We start from the raw sequence: 17,468 nt of genomic DNA on the forward strand, positions 1-17,468 counted from the left end.
TGCAGTTAACTGGGTAAAATTTGTTCTTACAAGTTAAATTTCTAGGTAAAAATAACTTGAATAGAGACTTTGGGTCAGAGTCAAGGTTTTAGATTCCTTGAAACCATATTATCAAGGAATGTTGTAACACCTGGATGGGTGAAATCAATGTAAAAGAAAAAGTGCAAATATCCCATCATTGAGTGGACTACCCAATCCTGTCTTGAAGTACAACACTTCAAACCTATTGATTCTAAATTGTTTCACTGTACTGGGTCCTCGTAGATTTAATGAATCTCTGAGGTAAAATCCTCAAAGAACTATAAAAATGCCATGATTATATGTTCGGTTTAAAATATATACTTAAATAAGTTTAGAAATCCATGAAAATTTGATTTGCTATGGATACTGCAAAATGCCATTTTTCAACAGGTTGAGGTGTCTTACGTTTGCCTATTAATATTAGTTGCGTTTGCATATAATGTCAATGCCTGTAATTTTGAGTTTGTAATTTTGAATTATGTTAGGTTACCACTTCTACTTCATGCATTCTTATGTTATGAAATGTGATTCAGTTCAGTTCAGTCGTTCAGTCATGTCTGACTCTTTGCGACCCCATGAACCGCAGCACACCAGGCCTCCCTGTCTATTACCAGCTCCTGGAGTTTACCCAAACCCATATCCATTGAGTCAGCGATGCCATCCAACCATACCATCCTCTATCTTCCCCTTCTCCTTCTGCCCTCAATCTTTCCCAACATCAGGGTCTTTTCAAATGAGTCAGCTCTTCGCATCAGGTGGCCAAAATATTGGAGTTTCAGTTTCAACATCAGTCCTTCCAAAGAACACCCAGGACTGATCTCCTTTAGGATGGACTGGTTGGATCTCCTTGCAGTCCAACGGACTCCCAAGAGTCTTCTCCAACACTACAGTTAAAAAGTATCATTCTTCTGCACTCAGCTTTCTTTATAGACCAACTCTCACATCTATACATGACTACAGGGAAAACCATAGCCTTGACTAGATGGACCTTTGTGGGCCAAGTACTGTCTCTGCTTTTTAATATGCTGTCTAGGTTGGTCATAACTTTCCTTCCAGGGAGTAAGTATCTTTTAATTTCATGGCTGCAATCACTATCTGCAGTGATTTTGGAGCCCAGAAAAATAAAGTCAGCCACTGTTTCCTCATCTATTTGTCATGAAGTGATGGGAACAGATGCCATGATATTAGTTTTCTGAATGTTGAGCTTTAAGCCAACTTTTTCACTCTCCTCTTTCACTTTCATCAAGAGGCTTCTTAGTTCCTCTTCACTTTCTGCCATAAGAGTGGTGTCACCTGCATATCTGAGGTGATTGATATTTCTCCCAGAAATCTTGATTCCAGCTTGTGCTTCATCCAGCCCAGCGTTTCTAATGATGTACTCTGCATATAAGTTAAATAAGCAGGGTGACATTATACAGCCTTGACGTACTCCTTTTCCTCTTTGGAACCAGATGTTGTTCCCAGTTCTAACTGTTGCTTCCTGACCTGCATACAGGTTTCTCAAGAGGCAGGTCAGGTGGTCTCGGTTTCCCATCTCTTTCAGAATTTTCCACAGTTTATTGTGATCCACACACTCAAAGGCTTTGGCATAGTCAATAAAGCAGAAATAGATGTTTTTCTGGAACTCTCTTGCTTTTTCCATGTTCCAGTGAATGTTGGCAATTTGATCTCTGGTTCCTCTGCCTTTTGTAAAACCAACTTGAACATCTGGAAGTTCACAGTTCACGTATTGTTGAAGCCTGGCTTGGAGAATTTTGAGCATTACTTTACTAGCGTGTGAGATGAGTGCAATTGTGCGGTAGTATGAGTATTCTTTGGGATTGCCTTTCTTTGGGATTGGAATGAAAACTGACCTTTTCCAGTCCTGTGGCCACTGCTGAGTTTTCCAAATTTGCTGACATACTGAGTGTAGCACTTTCTCAACATCACCTTTTGGGATTTAGAAAAGCTCAACTGGAATTCCATCACCTCCATTAGCTTTGTTCATAGTGATACTTCCTAAGGCCCACTTGACTTCACATTTCAGGATGTCTGGCTCTAGTGAGTGATCACACCATCGTGATTATCTGGGTTGTGAAGATCTTTTTTGTATAGTTTCTGTGTATACTTGCCACCTCTTCTTAATATCTTCTGCTTCTGTCAGGTCCATACCATTTCTGTCCTTTATTGAGCCCATCTTTGGTATCTCTAATTTTCTTGAAGATATCTCTACAGGGCTATTAAGTGGGGCTCCCCTGGTGGCTCAGAGAGTAAAGAGTCAGCCTGCAGTGCAGAATACCCATGTTTGATTCCTGGGTTAGGAAGATCCTCTGGAGAAAGAAACAGCAACCTATTCCAGTATTCTTGCCTGGAAAATCCTATGGATGGAAGAGCCTGGCAGGGGTTCATTGGGTTGCAAAGAGTCGTACATGAGTGAGCGACTTCACTTTCACTTTGTTTGCCTGTTAATATCAGTTGTGTTTGCCTGCAATGTCAATCATAGTCTTGTCTGTAATTTTGAGTTATGTTGGGTTACCAAATCTGTTTCAATCATTCTTATGTCATGAAATCTAATTATAGGGCAAGAAGGCAATGATGAAGTTCAGGAACTCCATGGACAATTCACAGGGAATGAATCGATACCAATTTCCGAGCATTAACCGTTACATTATGCCTATTCCTCCTCCACTTCCTCCCACCAGTGGAAAAATCACAAGAGAAAATAGACCTGAAACATGGAGAAGGAGAAGATTTCGTCCAACCACTGCTCCAAATGGCTTAGAACCTGTCTTTACTAAGGTGATTATGGAATCAACTTTTCTTTCATTAATTTAGTACCGATTACATTGCACTTTTAGATTTCTAGATGTGCAGTAACAGAATCTAGGGAAATTGATACCAAATGACTTGCATAAAAAATATAATTTTGTAAATATAGTAATTGTAAACTTGAATGAATCCTAAACCAGATATTTGAGTAATACAGTTGAATAGTTTAGCATAATTGACAAAAAAATTAAGTAAATCTTATGCTCAAATTTAGTTTGTACTATACCCATTTCCAAATCATTTATGTCCTTCAGTTTGCCATTAAATCATGTCAGGAAGTATTTAACATTTAATTTGTGAATATTCAGTAACATATTGAAAACCGCAATGTGCCATATAAAATAATTATTAAAACTCACTTTTAATAGTTTTTGGCAAATTACTGTATAATATTTCTAAATATTTTCCTTTCCATGTCCTTAAAATATATTGTTTTGTTGTAATCATTCTTCAAAATACTGATAAAGAATGTAGCTCTAAGGGCATTTACACTTTTACAGATACAGGCTAGTATGAAGGTCAAAAATCTCTTACTTTATAGTGTAAATACACAACCAATAAGCTGTTATATGCAATTTTTGTGGTTACTGGCAACTGGCTGGGTCAACATTTCACTGTTGGAGAATCAGGGAGTGAAGTTCCAACACTGCACATTGATAGCATGCTGGCTTCTCAAAACCAGCCTAGTTCAAGTGCTTTATTTACCTCCATCCACATCTCTCTCCTAGCAGCTATCCTCACCAATAACCTTCTCTAAAAATTGTGACTGTCTTCCTCTTGCTTCCCTGGTGGCTCAGATGGTAAAGCGTCTGCCTGTAGTGCGGGAGACCTGGGTTTGATCCTTGGGTTGGGAAGATCCCCTGGAGAAGGAAATGGCAACCCACTCCAGTACTCTTGCCTGGAAAATCCCATGGACTGAAGAGCCTGGTGGGCTACAGTCCATGGGGTTGCAAAGAGTCGGACACGACTGAGAGACTTCACTTTCACTTTCCTCTTGCTTGCTTAGGTTTCCTTCTTTCAATCTACCTTTCACCAATTCTCTATCTTTGTAACGGTCTCTGACAGAGCATTGTATCCTTCATCCTGGAGGTTCCCTCCCCTTCCTCCCCCAGCCCTGTTCCTTGAGCGTATTTTTCCCATTACATGGCACTTTGCACTGTCTGTCATTCTTCTCTCCTATTTGGATGTTTATTCTTTCCTCTAATATCCATCTGTCTCTCTATATACCTATGCCTTATATAGAGTAACTAAATCCTTTCCTCATATTCTGTAGCCTGGGACTTCTGTTATCTCCTTTCCTACTACAGAGTTCTCTGCAGTCTAGTTTACTATAGCTTCCTTCTAACAAGCAACCCCAGATGACTCAGATTATAGCAGCAACTTCTTTTTATCATTATTGTCAGTTGGTGTTCAGTGGCAATTCTGAGACCCAGACTGGATGAATCATCCCTGCCTGGGGTGTGTTTGCCTCGTGGACACACAGAGTCATGGAATGCTTTGTAGATTCCATTCAGGAGTGATACTTGTCACTTACACTTGAATTCCATAACCAAAGCCTGACATAGAGTGTAGGTATCATCCTCTTATAAAGAGGTGGCAGTGAATATTTGGAGCCATGATATTAGAATCTACTAATCCACAAATTTACTATGTATTCTTTGAATGCTGGCATTTGTCTCCACCAGGCCAACAAACATGCTGTCTTAAAGGCTGTGGCCTCCATTTGCAAGAACTGTAATTTCTTCATCGTCCTTATTACTACTACTACTACTATGTCGCTTCAGTCGTGTCCGACTCTGTGCGACCCCATGGATTGCAGCCTACCAGGCTTCTCTGTCCATGGGATTCTCCAGGCAAGAACACTGGAGTGGGTTGCTATTTCCTTCTCCAATGCATGAAAGTGAAAAATGAAAGTCAAGTTGCTCAGTCGTGTCTGACTCTTAGTGACCCCATGGACTGCAGCTTACCAGGCTCCTCCATCCATGGGATTTTCCGGGCAACAGTACTGGAGTGGGGTGCCATTGCCTTCTCCCTCATTGTCCTTATTTGGTGGCAAATTTGATTTTCTAATGTTAAAAATATATTACTAGGATGAACTCTACCCAGTCCTACTTTTTAAAAAAATGTTTAAATATCATATAAACCATAAGAATATGTAAAATCTTTATGTTCAGGTTAAACAACAATTAAAAATCTATGTATATACCATTACTTCTCAACAAGTAGCAGACTTTTGTCATATGATAAGCCCCCTATTTGCCTTGTTACATCCCTGACTCCTTCTCAGAGCAAGCAGTATACTGACAAATGTGTTAATTGAGTCCCTGCTTTTCTTTGGAGTTCTATTATTTATATGCATAAAACTTCATAAAAAAGCTCAAACTTAGCATCGTAATGAAAGGCTAATATTTCCAGGAGAAAATAAGCTGAATAGAGCTGTGGGTCACCATCTAGGTTTGGTTCCTTACAGTTTTAAGAGCTCCTGGCGGGGAAGTAAGAGAGGTCAGGTCATGAGTGTTTCTAAAAAAATCAGTTCAGTTCAGTTGATCAGTCGTGTCCAGCTCTTTGCAACCCCATGGACTTCAGCATGCCAGGTTTCCCTGTCCTTCACCAACTCCCAGAGCTTGCTTAAACTCATGTCCATGGTGCCATCCAACCATCTCATCCTTTGTCATCCCCTTCTTCTCCTGCCTTCAATCTTTCCCAGCATCAGGGTCTTTTCCAGTGAGTCAGTTCTTTGCATCAGGTGGCCAAAGTATTAGAGCTTCAGCATCAGTCCTTCCAATGAATATTCAGGACTAATTTCCTTTAGGATTGACTGGTTTGATCTCCTTGCAGTTCAAGGGACTCTCAAGGGTCTTCTCCAACACTGCAGTTCAAAAGCATCAATTCTTTGGCACTCAGCTTTCTTTACAGTCCAACTCTCACATCCATACATGACTACTGGAAAAGCCATAGCATTGACTATTATAGACCTTTGTCAACAAAGTAATGTCTCTGCTTTTTTAATATGCTGTCTAGGTTTGTCATAGCTTTTCTTCCAGGGAGCAAGTGTCTTTTAATTTTCTTAGAAAAATGGGGCTCACCAGAATCAGGGCATCTAGTGAAGTCCTCATGTGAGGTAGATGCTGGATGTCCAGCCAGAATATACTCAGGCAAATGGGCTTCTGTAGCTGTGCACAGAGGAGAGAGCAGCAACTTCTCCACCCTGTGGTCATGACCAGTGAAGCATAGATAAGCATCTGAGCCAGCTTCCCCTGGGCATTCTACTTCAGGTTAGGAACACAGCGGCTGTCAGCAGGCATCCTGGCTCTGACAGACCTTGGTGTGTCTAGCTCTTGAGTTCACAAGGCTTCAGTCTGACTTGGTCTTTTTTTTTTTTTTTTTAACTTCTATTCTCTCTTTTTGGAAATCTTATTTTGAGAATGTTGGTACCACTAGACTGATGCTCTAATATTCTTAGCTTTTCTCTCATATTTTCTACTTCTTTACCTCTCTGTTCTACTTGCTGGGAGATTTCTTCAATTTTATCTTCCACACATTCTATTGACATTTTTCTTTTTTAAAGTTTTATTGAAGTATAGTTGATTTAGAATGTTCTGTTAAATTTCTACTGTACAGCAGAGTGACTCAGTTATATATCCTTTATCATATCCTTTTCCATTATGATTTTTCACAGGATATTGCATCTTGTTCCCTGTGCTATATATTGGACTTCCCAGATTGCTCAGTGGTTAAAAAAAAAACCACCTGCCAATGCAGGAGACGCAGGAGATGTGGGTTCAATGTCTGGGTCAGAAAGATCCTCTGGAGAAGGAAATAGCAGCCCATTCCAGTATTCTTACCTGGGTAATTCCATGGACAGAGGAGCTTGGCAGCCTATAGTCCATAGGGTTGCAAAGAGTTGCACAGGACTGAGCACACATGCATGCTAGACATTAGGGCCTTGTTGTTTATCAGTCCTGTGTATGATAGTCTGCATCTGCTAATCCCAGGCTCTCAACCTTTCCTTCCCCAACCCTCTTCCCCTCCGCAACCACAAGCCCATTCTCTATATCTGTGGGTTATTGACATTTTTCTTTTCCTGCCATATTTTAAATCCTAGAACTCCTTTTGTTCACTGAATGCTACTCTTAAAAAGCATCTTGTTCTGTATGATTTTGATCCTTTGGTACTTGTGGAGATTTGCTTTGTGGGCTAAGATAGGCTCAGTTTTTGTAAAGAATGTGCTTTTCTAATTGTTGGGAGCAGAATTCTTCCAATAGGTAAGAAATGTCCAATTGTGTTACTCATAATTTTACATCCTTATTATTCTTTTTATCCACGTGGTCTCTTAGTTCTTGAGTTCTAGTGAGAATTAATTCTCTGTAGTTGTGGATTTGTCTGTTTCTTTCTGTAGTTAATTGAGTTCTGTCTTGTAAATATTAAGAATACTTGCCCTCCATACTCATACTTATATGCCCTCAGATTTAGGATACTTGAACTTACTGGTGAAAATATTCTTTATTATTAAAAAAAGATCCTCTTTATTATTACTTTTGGCCTCAAAATCTATTTGTCTAATAGTACTTCTCCTTATTTTCTTTAGATTATATATTGTTGTTCAGTTGCTAAGTTGTGTCTGACTCTTTGAGACCCCATGAACTGCAATACACAAGGCTTCCCTGTTCTTCACTATCTCCCGGAGTCTGCTCAAACTCATGTCCATTGTGTCAATGATGCCATCCAACCATCTCATCCTCTGTTGCCCGCTTCTCCTCCTGCACTCAATCTTTCCCAGAATCAGGATCTTTTCCAATGAGTTGGCTCCTTGTATCAGGTGGCCAAAGTATTGGAGCTTCAGCTTTAGCATCAGTCTTACCAGTGAATATTCAGGACTTATTTCCTTTAGGATTGACTGGTTGGATCTCCTTGTAGTCCAAAGGACTCTCAAGAGTCTTCTCAAGCACCACAGTTCAAAAGCATCAGTTCTTTGGCACTCAGCCTCAACTCTCAGATCTGTACATGACTACTGGAAAAACCATAGCTTTGACTAGGCATATCTTTGTCGGCAAAGTCATATCTCTGCTCTTTAATATGCTGTCTGGATTTGTCGTAGCTTTGCTTCCAAGGAGCAAGCATCTTTTAATTTCATGGCTGCAGTCACTGTCTGCAGTGATTTTGGAGTCCAAGAAAATAAAATCTGTCACTGTTTCAACTTTTTTCCTATCTATGAAAACCACAATCACAGAAAGATTATTTATATATATATGAATATATATATTTATATTCCTTTTACTTTCACTCTTCAATGTCTTTAAAGCTTTAGACTTTAAATATGTTTATGTAGCATATGTGTGCTTTCTGTTTATTTCAACTGAGAATCTGTCCATTTAATTAGTGAGTTTAATTACTGATTTATTTTATTTTGCAGTATGTTTAGAATTATTTCTACCATCTTAGTTTATATTTTCTGCTTACCATGATTTTCCTTTGATAGTAGTATCTTATGTTATTACTGCCGCCTCCGTGAAGCTTCTCTCTCTTGCCTCGTGGCACTCTACTTTCATGGTTCTTTGCTCTCTCCTTTTACCTACTGTCGTGCTCCTCTACATCTCTTTCATCTTCACCCCTAAACCTGGACATCACCATAGGCTTAGACCTTGACACTTGTCTTTCTATTCAAAATTCAAGATGTGATCATCTTCTCACATGGCTTCAGTAGTTTTCTAGATGTCTCTGGGATTTGTCACTAGCTCCTAGGTCCTGGGTTTAAGAATGAAATTGGCACAGTGGGGTAAATCATGTATTTTCATTTAAATATTTGGATTTATTTTATATTTGATCTAGAAAAGACTCATTTAAGGAAAGGTGGCTCTCATGATTAATTTACACATTAAATTCATACTTTCATGACTACCATCCCAAAGAAAATGCTCTTAAAAGAAAGAGGTAAAAGAAAGAGCCAAAGAAATATGGCTTGTTGGCGGCCCATCACCTGTTCCTCTGTGCATATGTAGAACAGGATCCCTGGCTTCTTTGGTCTCTGTCTCTAGGCCATGATCCAGGAAGCCAAATGACATAGTGTAAATTTCACAGCCCAGCACATTGCTTCTGTACCCTGTTGCTTTATAATGTGAATATATAATACCTAGAGAGCTTATAATGCTTTTATGGAGTCTCTGCGACTAGTTAGATTTTACTCTGAGTTTTACCTCACTGATCTGCAGATTTTTGTGTTTCCACTCAGGACTGCCTATCACTTATTCTACACAGCTGCCTACTGAAAACGTGGATGTCCTATATAGTGTTTATAGATGTGAATAGTGTTTATAGATGTGAAAATAAAGGCTTTCAAATAAGAAATTGCATGCATTCTAAGTTGCTTCAGTTGTGTCCTACTCTTTGCAACCCCATGGACTGTAGTCTGCCAACCTCCTCTATCCATGGGATTCTCAAGGCAATAATAGTGGAGTTGGTTGCCATTTCCTACTCCAGGGGATCTTCCTACCCCAAAGATCGAACCCATATCTTCTACATTGCAGGCTGGTTCTTTACCACTCGAGCCACCAGGGAAGTCCAAATAAGAACCCACTTAAACAGTATGTTTATCAATTAAAAAAATGAAACATAGTTTGCTTTAATTTCTTATATGTTTTATGAAAGAGAGGGCAAAGAGTTTCTCCAGGCTTGAACTAGTCTGGGGCTTTCTCCTATTTGCCTGAGTTCCCCTGTCTACCTTCCAGACTTCAGATAAGCCCTATGCAATTACAGATGCCTGAAACGTGGATAGGAAGTTAGCAAACAAAATCAGGAAGCAGAGAGTTAAAGGCAGGAATGGGAGAGGAGTGTAAGCACAGTCCATCTCAGTAGTAGTAGATTCTATATAATGGTGTTAAAATTAAACTTTGTAGACTGGCTTCCAGCTTTTTTCTTGCCTGCTTAAAATCTTTCACTAGCTTCTGCTTTCCTAATGAAAGTGAGGTGTAGTCTGCCTGCTTTAAAATGTCACATTATTATTCACCTATGTTGCGACCTATAGATCAGGATACTTGCCTTTAAGTTTGTCACTTACAGTTCTCAAGAGAAAGGGAAATCCCTGTTTATTTTAGTCAGGCATCCATCTAGAATATTGTTTGACCACATATCTGGCACTGTGGCTCAGCAAAGTTGATAGATGAAATTAACCATCACACCAGGCCTTGTAGGGTCACCCAGGGAAGCACCAGGACTGTCAGGAGTGAGGGTGGGAGGAAAAGGTGGGAAAGAGCATCTGTTGTGGTTTCTGAGGAAGGACCAGGCAACGGGGGGTAAGCAGGCTTAGGACAGGATGGTATGAATGATTTTGGCAGGCTTCGGTGTTGGGCTGTCCTCAGTTGTCTGGTGCCTGGTAAGGGTAGCGGAATATGGGCCCAGTTTGTTAGAGACTGGGGGAGGGTGGATATAGGCTCTCAGTTGGTTGGTTTATATGTGATAAATGTTCTCCTAGGCAAGTCATTTATTATGTCTATTGGTTTAGTCACAAAGTTGTGTCCAACTCTTGTGACCCCATGGACGGTAGCCTGCCATGCTCCTCTTTCCGTGGGATTTCCTAGGCAAGAATACTGGAGTGGGTCGCCATTTCCTTCTCTAGGGGATCTTCCTGACTCAGGTATTGAACCAGAGTCACTTGCATCTCCTGCATTGGGCAGGCGGATTCTTTACCAACTGAGCCACCATGGAAGCCCATGTCTAGGAACTGGTTAGTCTTGGGTGAGCTATATCCCAGGGTCAGCAAGGACCCAGATGTCAAAACATCAGAATAAAGGGGCATGCTTAGTGTACTAGCATTTAAGGGCTTCTGATTTTGGCCCTTTTCCAGCTTTCTCTCTGCTCGTAGCCAAGCCAAGTTGAACTATTTTCTATACCCTCAACTGGTTGGTCTTCTACTTCCCCATCTCAGGTATATACTTTTTAAAAATTAGTTTATGCCAGATATTCTATGAATTGACTGAGAATGCATAACAGATAAGAAGAATGTGTTTCCCTACCTATCTTTCCCTGATCTTCTCAAAGACTTTATGCTCTATACTGTATTTCTGTACACAGTAAAAGGATTCCATCTCTTCTTCCCTTCAAGAGGACTTTGTTACTTTTCCTATGTTCTTTAATATTTTCTGCTTAGCATAAATATTCATGTACCCTTATTCTTAATTCTACTCCCAGGTTATAAAGCTTGTTGAGAGCAGGTGTTTGATTTTATTTACATTTAGTCACATGTTTATTAGCAGTGTGTTCATAAATGGGTATTGCTTTATTATCCATGCAAAGAGTAAGTTTTAGTTATACTTTTTAGCTTAGGTAAATATTGTAGATGATAATTATGCCTTTCAGGTATAGATCCCTTTTCTCCAGTAACAAATAAAGCCTAACAAATATTAGCTTTGTGGGGAAATCACGCATTTCTTTTGTTTGACTTAATTTAAGTAATATTTTTAAAATATAAAATAGTTTAAAAATTTCTCCTAGCCAGTGCATTACCTTGGTATTTTTACTCTTAGTTTTTCTCATCAGTAGACTAAGATTTGAGAATGAAAAAGGAAAAACATCGCATGATTTTAATATATTGTAATTCAACATATTTCATGGCAGGCTTGATTTATTTTAGGCAACATTTTCTTTTAAACAATGCTTTTGCTTAAAATTAGCACTGTAGTTTGGTAACTACATAACTAAAAAGAACTTAAAAACAGTATAAAAAAAGTCAATTCAACAATCAAAATATCTTTGCAGCTGGCATTGTGGAACAACACCCTAGAAGAAAGGAAGAACCAGAAATGCCTCTAGGAGTCAGGGCAGACCTCTACTAAGAGGGTCCGATTTGGGGACCTTCTCACCAAAATCAAAATCCAGCTGGATAATTTCTGGTCTTAACAGACTTAATGAATTCATTCTGTTGAGGGAGATGAGGAAGTAAAGGATACAGTGTCAGTTCAGAGTCCTCAAAATCTGGAGCTCAGATTCCTCCAGAAGTCCAGAAAGACCAAGGCATTTGGGGTTAGGTCAGGAATTTGCATGAGATATAGGTCATACAGTAATAAGAAAAACAGGCAGGGATAAAGTGCAAGGAAGATGCATAGTAAAAGCAAAGGAGGGAGAAGGAGAGAACAAGTTAAAGCCAGTGAGAAAGAGAAGGGAAAGAGCAGAACTAAATGAGGAGATTGAAGACAGGTTTCCATCACAACCAGCGGCTTCCTGAAACATTAGAGTATGAACATTGCAACACTCTTCTAGCTCAAGTCAGAATTTCCTCTCCTAAAGACTTGAATAGGACTTCCCTGGTGGCTCAGTGGTAAAGAATTTGCCTGTCAGTGCAGGAGACATGGGTTCAATCCCTGGGTCGGGAAGATCCCCTGGAGAAAGAAATGGCAATCCACTCCAATATTCTTGCCTGGGACATCCCATGGACAGAGGAGCCAAGCGGGCTGCAGTCCGTGGGGTCGCAGAGTTGGGCTTAACTTAGTGACTGCGCAAGACCTGAATCAAGAGTCAACATGAAGACTGTCTGCCGCTCTTTATGGCCAGGCTTTTTATCAATATCCAGGCTTAATCAACAAAGGTGGTGTCTTGTTTAACAGGACACCATGAATCACTTTTAATGCTTTAGTACCTATTGAATTCCTGTAAATGTAGAAAGCTTCTGATTTTGGGTGGGGTCAGCCTGCTTTTGTCTCAGCAAAGGTCAGAATGTGGAATCTCTAATTGTTCTATGGCTGTGTCCAGTCAGATCAATGTTTATTAGGCTTTTACTAGGTGTCAGTGGGCTTCCCTAGTAGTTCAGCTGGTAAAGAATCTCCCTGCAATGCAGGAGACCCCAGCTTGGCTCCCGGGTAGGGAAGATCCCCTGGAGAAGGGATAGGCTACTCACTCCAGCATTCCTGGGCTTCCCTGGTGGCTCAGATGGTAAAGAATCCACCTGCAATGTGGGAGACCTGGGTTGGATACCTAGGTTGGGCAGATGCCCTGGGGGAGGGCATGGCGACCCCTCCAGTATATTTGCCTGGAGAATCCCCATGGATAGAGGAGCCTGGTGGGCTACAGTCCATGGGGTTGCAAAGAGTCGGACATGACTGAGCAACTAAGCACAGCACAGCACAGCTGTCAGCACTGACAAGACATAGGGGGTGGGGCATAAAGATCAGTAAGATACTGTCCTTATCTACTGAGAGAGAGGAATACAAGGAAACAGGTCAATGCCATGTGACTCATACAGTTATATAGGCCTTGAGATTAAAAGCATGTTGGTCATGTGTGGACCATTACAATTAATTCAGTTGCTGTACCTTTAGATGTAATACAAGAAATTGCAATAGTTGAAAGATAGTAGGAGTTAGAGACTATAAGACTTTTTTTTTTACTGTCTGAGGAATACTGAACCTTATCCCATGGATATTGGGGATCATTGGAAGACTTTAAGCAGGAGAGTCACATGATCTATTTAGTGACAGTATATCACTCTGATGGAGAAGGCAATGGCATCCCACTCCAGTACTCTTGCCTGGAAAATCCCATGGGCGGAGGAGCCTGGTATGCTGCAGTCCATGGGGTCGCGAAGAGTCGGACACAACTGACTGACTTCACTTTCATTTTTCACTCTCATGCATTGGAGAAGGAAATGGCAACCCACTCCAGTGTTTTTGCCTGGAGAATCCCAGGGATGGGGGAGCCTGGTGGGCTGCCGTCTGTGGGGTCGAACAGAGTCGGACATGACTGAAGCAACTTAGCAGCAGTAACAGCAGCAGCAGATCACTCTGATATCCAGGAGGAGGGAGAATTTGAAGGACAATAGGATAAAAGTGTGGGGGTCAATTAGTAAGGTAATCATACATCCAGATTTCCTGGAACAGCTCAAATTTATGCTCTTTTTTTTCTAGCATTCTAACTGCAAGTTAATTACACTGGTCCAGGTACGATATGATGTTCAGAGTTCATCAGGGCTTGTCTTATAGATAGAGAGGAGGGGCTGCCCAACACATCAACAAAAACAGGAACTTTGACACTTATTCAGTCTTTAAAATCTACCTGTTATGTATACCTGGGCAGGGATAAAGAGATGCCAGTGAAAATTTAATATATCCACTGAATGCTAAGTATTACAAATATATAGTAGCTGACTGGTTCACTACTCAATAGGCTTGCTTTTTGTCAGTTCGGATTATACTTGCTTGAGAAATCTGAAAAGAAATGAGAAGCAAAGTCATAAGCAACTGGTCAAGGAAGTAGGAGAGATAATCCTTAGATGTACAGAAGCTTGAGACTTGCTCCTGTTCTTGAAATGCAACTGAATTTTCATGGAAGCTTCTGATACTTGCTTGAGGACCACAGAAAGGGCCATGAAACCTTGTTAAAGTTTCATCAGTCTGAGTTCATTATAACCTGGGAAGATTGTAAGTTTAGAGGCAGTTTAGTCAACTGCAAGAAACAATCGTTCATTTCTTAGTGGATGTATTTAATCATGAGCTGTCACTTAGGCCTCCTATTAGAACACAGAAGGTGTTACTTGGTGGCAATGATTGGGGAATCTTTTAAAAAGGAATGAAGCAACCAGACCCAAGAGAAAAGAGATGTTGCTATCAGAAATATACTTTAGCAGAAAAAATATGAATATGAGTAAATGAAAAGGGTGAAGAGCTTTCCTTGATTTTATTTTTAAACATTCTTCCATCCAGGTTTTCCTTTTGCACTGATGAGGCGGGCCCTTCCTCCACTCTAATCCCACTATTACCTCGTATTTATGTAGTGCTTATCTCCTAGAAGCTCTCAGGACTACCTGTGAATCCATGCCACTTCAGAAAGTATTGCTTAACGAAGTGGGATGTTCTTATTTAATCCTCCACATCATTAAATGCTCTAGTGGGAGCTTGGAGCTGGATTTGCCTTAGGCTGGTGATTGTGGGTTGGGCTGCACACGTGCGTGTCACAGCTCCATAGTCGCTCAGGCAAGAGGAAACATGGGATGACTTTGCAACTAGGAGCTGGGCCTGCCATCATACCTATGCTTTCAACTGTGATGCAGAGTGAAGTTTCTAGTCTGCAGAGAATTATCCAGTTTGCTGATTTGCTGTCATGGCTCCTGAAGTCCCTGAAATAGTTCCCTGGATTATCTCTCTATTTGGGAGCTCTGTCCACAGGCAAGACGGTGCACTCAAATTTTAAATCTCAGACTGTCACTTGCAGAATTTCATCAAATTTACCTCCTCTGGTTTTTGTTTCAAAGAAATAAAAGTGAATGAAAAAAAAGAAAGAATACTCCAAGGTAGAAGGAAATGGATTTAGAGATAGAAGTATTATAGAAGTTCCTTCAGAATTTTTTTTTTTTTGAGCTTTGTCATTCTCAATAAAATGCATGTTTCCAAGGCATCTGTAAGTCAATGAAATCAAACTCAGATCATTGCCTTGGATTTACTGAAAGCTGGTCTCTTCACATTTTTCATTTAGCTAAAAATTGACTTTTAGAAAAGTGAAGTAGATTAAAAGTAATGCCTTGTATCTGTATAGTTCTAGCAGCCTACAATATTCTTACTGGGACCTCTTGAAGTCTTTCAAGGAGCCATTCTATTTCACTGCCTCTTCTTCCTCTTCCTTTTCTTACTTTCCTTTCCCTGTCTTCCTCTTAGAGGTTAGGCAAACAGTCTGCTTATTTACTACTACGAAAAAATACTTCAGAATATAAACCAGGAGGTAAGGCTTTGGATATTTAATCTCACATTTGAGTTTATTGTTTATTTTATACATAATTTAAATTGGTCAGTGCCATAGAATATCAGATAGGCTTATGAGGTGATATTTTTTGGTTGGATGTATTGTTTGCTATTTAAGGCTAATATTGATAGTGTTGGTTTTTCATTGAACTGAATGGCTCCTATTAAACTGGATAATCCCAAATATCTGACATATATTATTCCTGATCCTCAGGGTGACTGCAGGAATAATCAAATGTATATCTCTCCCTCTCACATAGAATAAACACAGGGAAGGATGTCTTGTCAGTGCACAAACATAAAAATATAACACTCAATTATAAAAACAATTGCTAAATCACAGTGAACGTCAATTTGGATTAGAAGAAAATTATGTCACCAGTATTATTTAATTAATTTGATTTAAATTTTTATTTGGGAACCAGCTAAAAGAACCAAGAGTAGTTTTCCTCTTCACATCAGTGATGTTTTTGTTGCATGAAAAAAAGACACATACGTGAGCTAAAAGGTGACAAACTTTGTCCAGATGCCCAGAATTTACATTAAAAATACAAAGCCAAAGTGTATGTATGTTATAGTTGTTAAGAGTATTTATTTTGTAATGGGGTTGACTTTTTGTGCACTGTATATGTTGACATGTTATAAAGGTTTTTTTTGCTAGGTACCTAAAAATAGCCTTTTGTATTCTTTGTATTACAATGTCTTCACATTCTGATTAGAAGGAGATTAGTTAATAAGTCCCCCTTTTTGTTTATTCTAGGATTCAAGAAGGATTCATAAAACACCACTACATAGTAATGCAGCTATTACAATGATCTATTTGGGGAAAAGTGTGCACCTAGCTTATGATCACTCAGATTTCCGGGATGAAATAAAAGTTTATCAACAGCACTGTGGTGGAGAAAACCTGTGTGTCTACACAGGCAAGCTACTTGAAAAAGGTACACATAAAATGTGAATTTTTTTAATTGCTTGCAGTTGATGCTATAGATAAGCTATTGTTGATATAATATCAAAATGACTTCAATCACTGTATGAAATTATGCATATCCAGGGACTTATAAACCAGCTGCCTAAAAGTAAATCCAGATTTACTGCTCCATGATTGAAACTTAAGCAGCAATTACTCTTGCAGATTGTGGAAGAAAGAATTTGGAGTGATTTAACCCAGTAACAGATTAATCTTGAGATATAGATATATGATCATTAAAATGTTGCACGAATAACTGTCCCCCAAATTACAAGTTAACTATTTGGCTTGCCATAGTGAATTATATCATACATTATCCTAAGAGAAAAATATTAGATTGGCAATTTGTTCTTTAGAAGTATGCTGAGATAAATCACAAATCCAGTAACATTCAGGATGGACCACACCTAAATAATGCAGTACAAAATTTGGCTAAATGCTTTTATTACATTTTCATTTCCCTTTGATTATAAATCCATGTTTGTTAGCATAAGATAATTTTTATATCCAATATCAGTTCAGTTCAGTTCAGTCACTCGGTCGTGTCCGACTCTTTGCCACCCCATGAATTGCAGCACGCCAGGCCTCCCTGTCCATCAACAACTCTCGGAGGTCCCTCAAATTCATGTCCATCATGTCGGCGATGCCATCCAGCCATCTCATCCTCTGTCATCCCCTTCTCCTTCTCCCTCCAATCCCTCCCAGCATCAGAGTCTTTTCCAATGAGTCAACTCTTTGCATGAGGTGGCCAAAGTACTGGAGTTTCAGCTTTAGCATCATTCCTTCCAAAGAAATCCCAGGGCTGATCTCCTTCAGAATGGACTGGTTGGATCTCCTTGCAGTCCAAGGGACTCTCAAGAGTCTTCTCCAACACCATAGTTTGAAAGCATCAATTCTTTGGCGCTCAGCTTTCTTCACAGTCCAACTCTCACATCCATACATGACCACTG

At 39.7% G+C, this 17,468-nt stretch overlaps 1 protein-coding gene across 1 annotated transcript in view; it reads left to right on the forward strand.

Moving 5' to 3' along the window:
* ERICH3 (glutamate-rich 3) overlaps positions 1-17,468 on the forward strand; it is a 121,375-nt gene that overhangs the window by 49,968 nt on the left and 53,939 nt on the right. The window contains 2 exon segments of the mRNA XM_010849425.1: positions 2,581-2,799; positions 16,309-16,489. Of these exon segments, the coding sequence (XP_010847727.1) occupies positions 2,581-2,799; positions 16,309-16,489 (400 nt within the window).

Source organism: Bison bison, unplaced genomic scaffold (assembly GCF_000754665.1).
Source record: "Bison bison bison isolate TAMUID 2011002044 unplaced genomic scaffold, Bison_UMD1.0 scf7180017864283, whole genome shotgun sequence".
In the NCBI taxonomy this organism is placed as follows: Eukaryota; Metazoa; Chordata; class Mammalia; order Artiodactyla; family Bovidae; genus Bison; species Bison bison.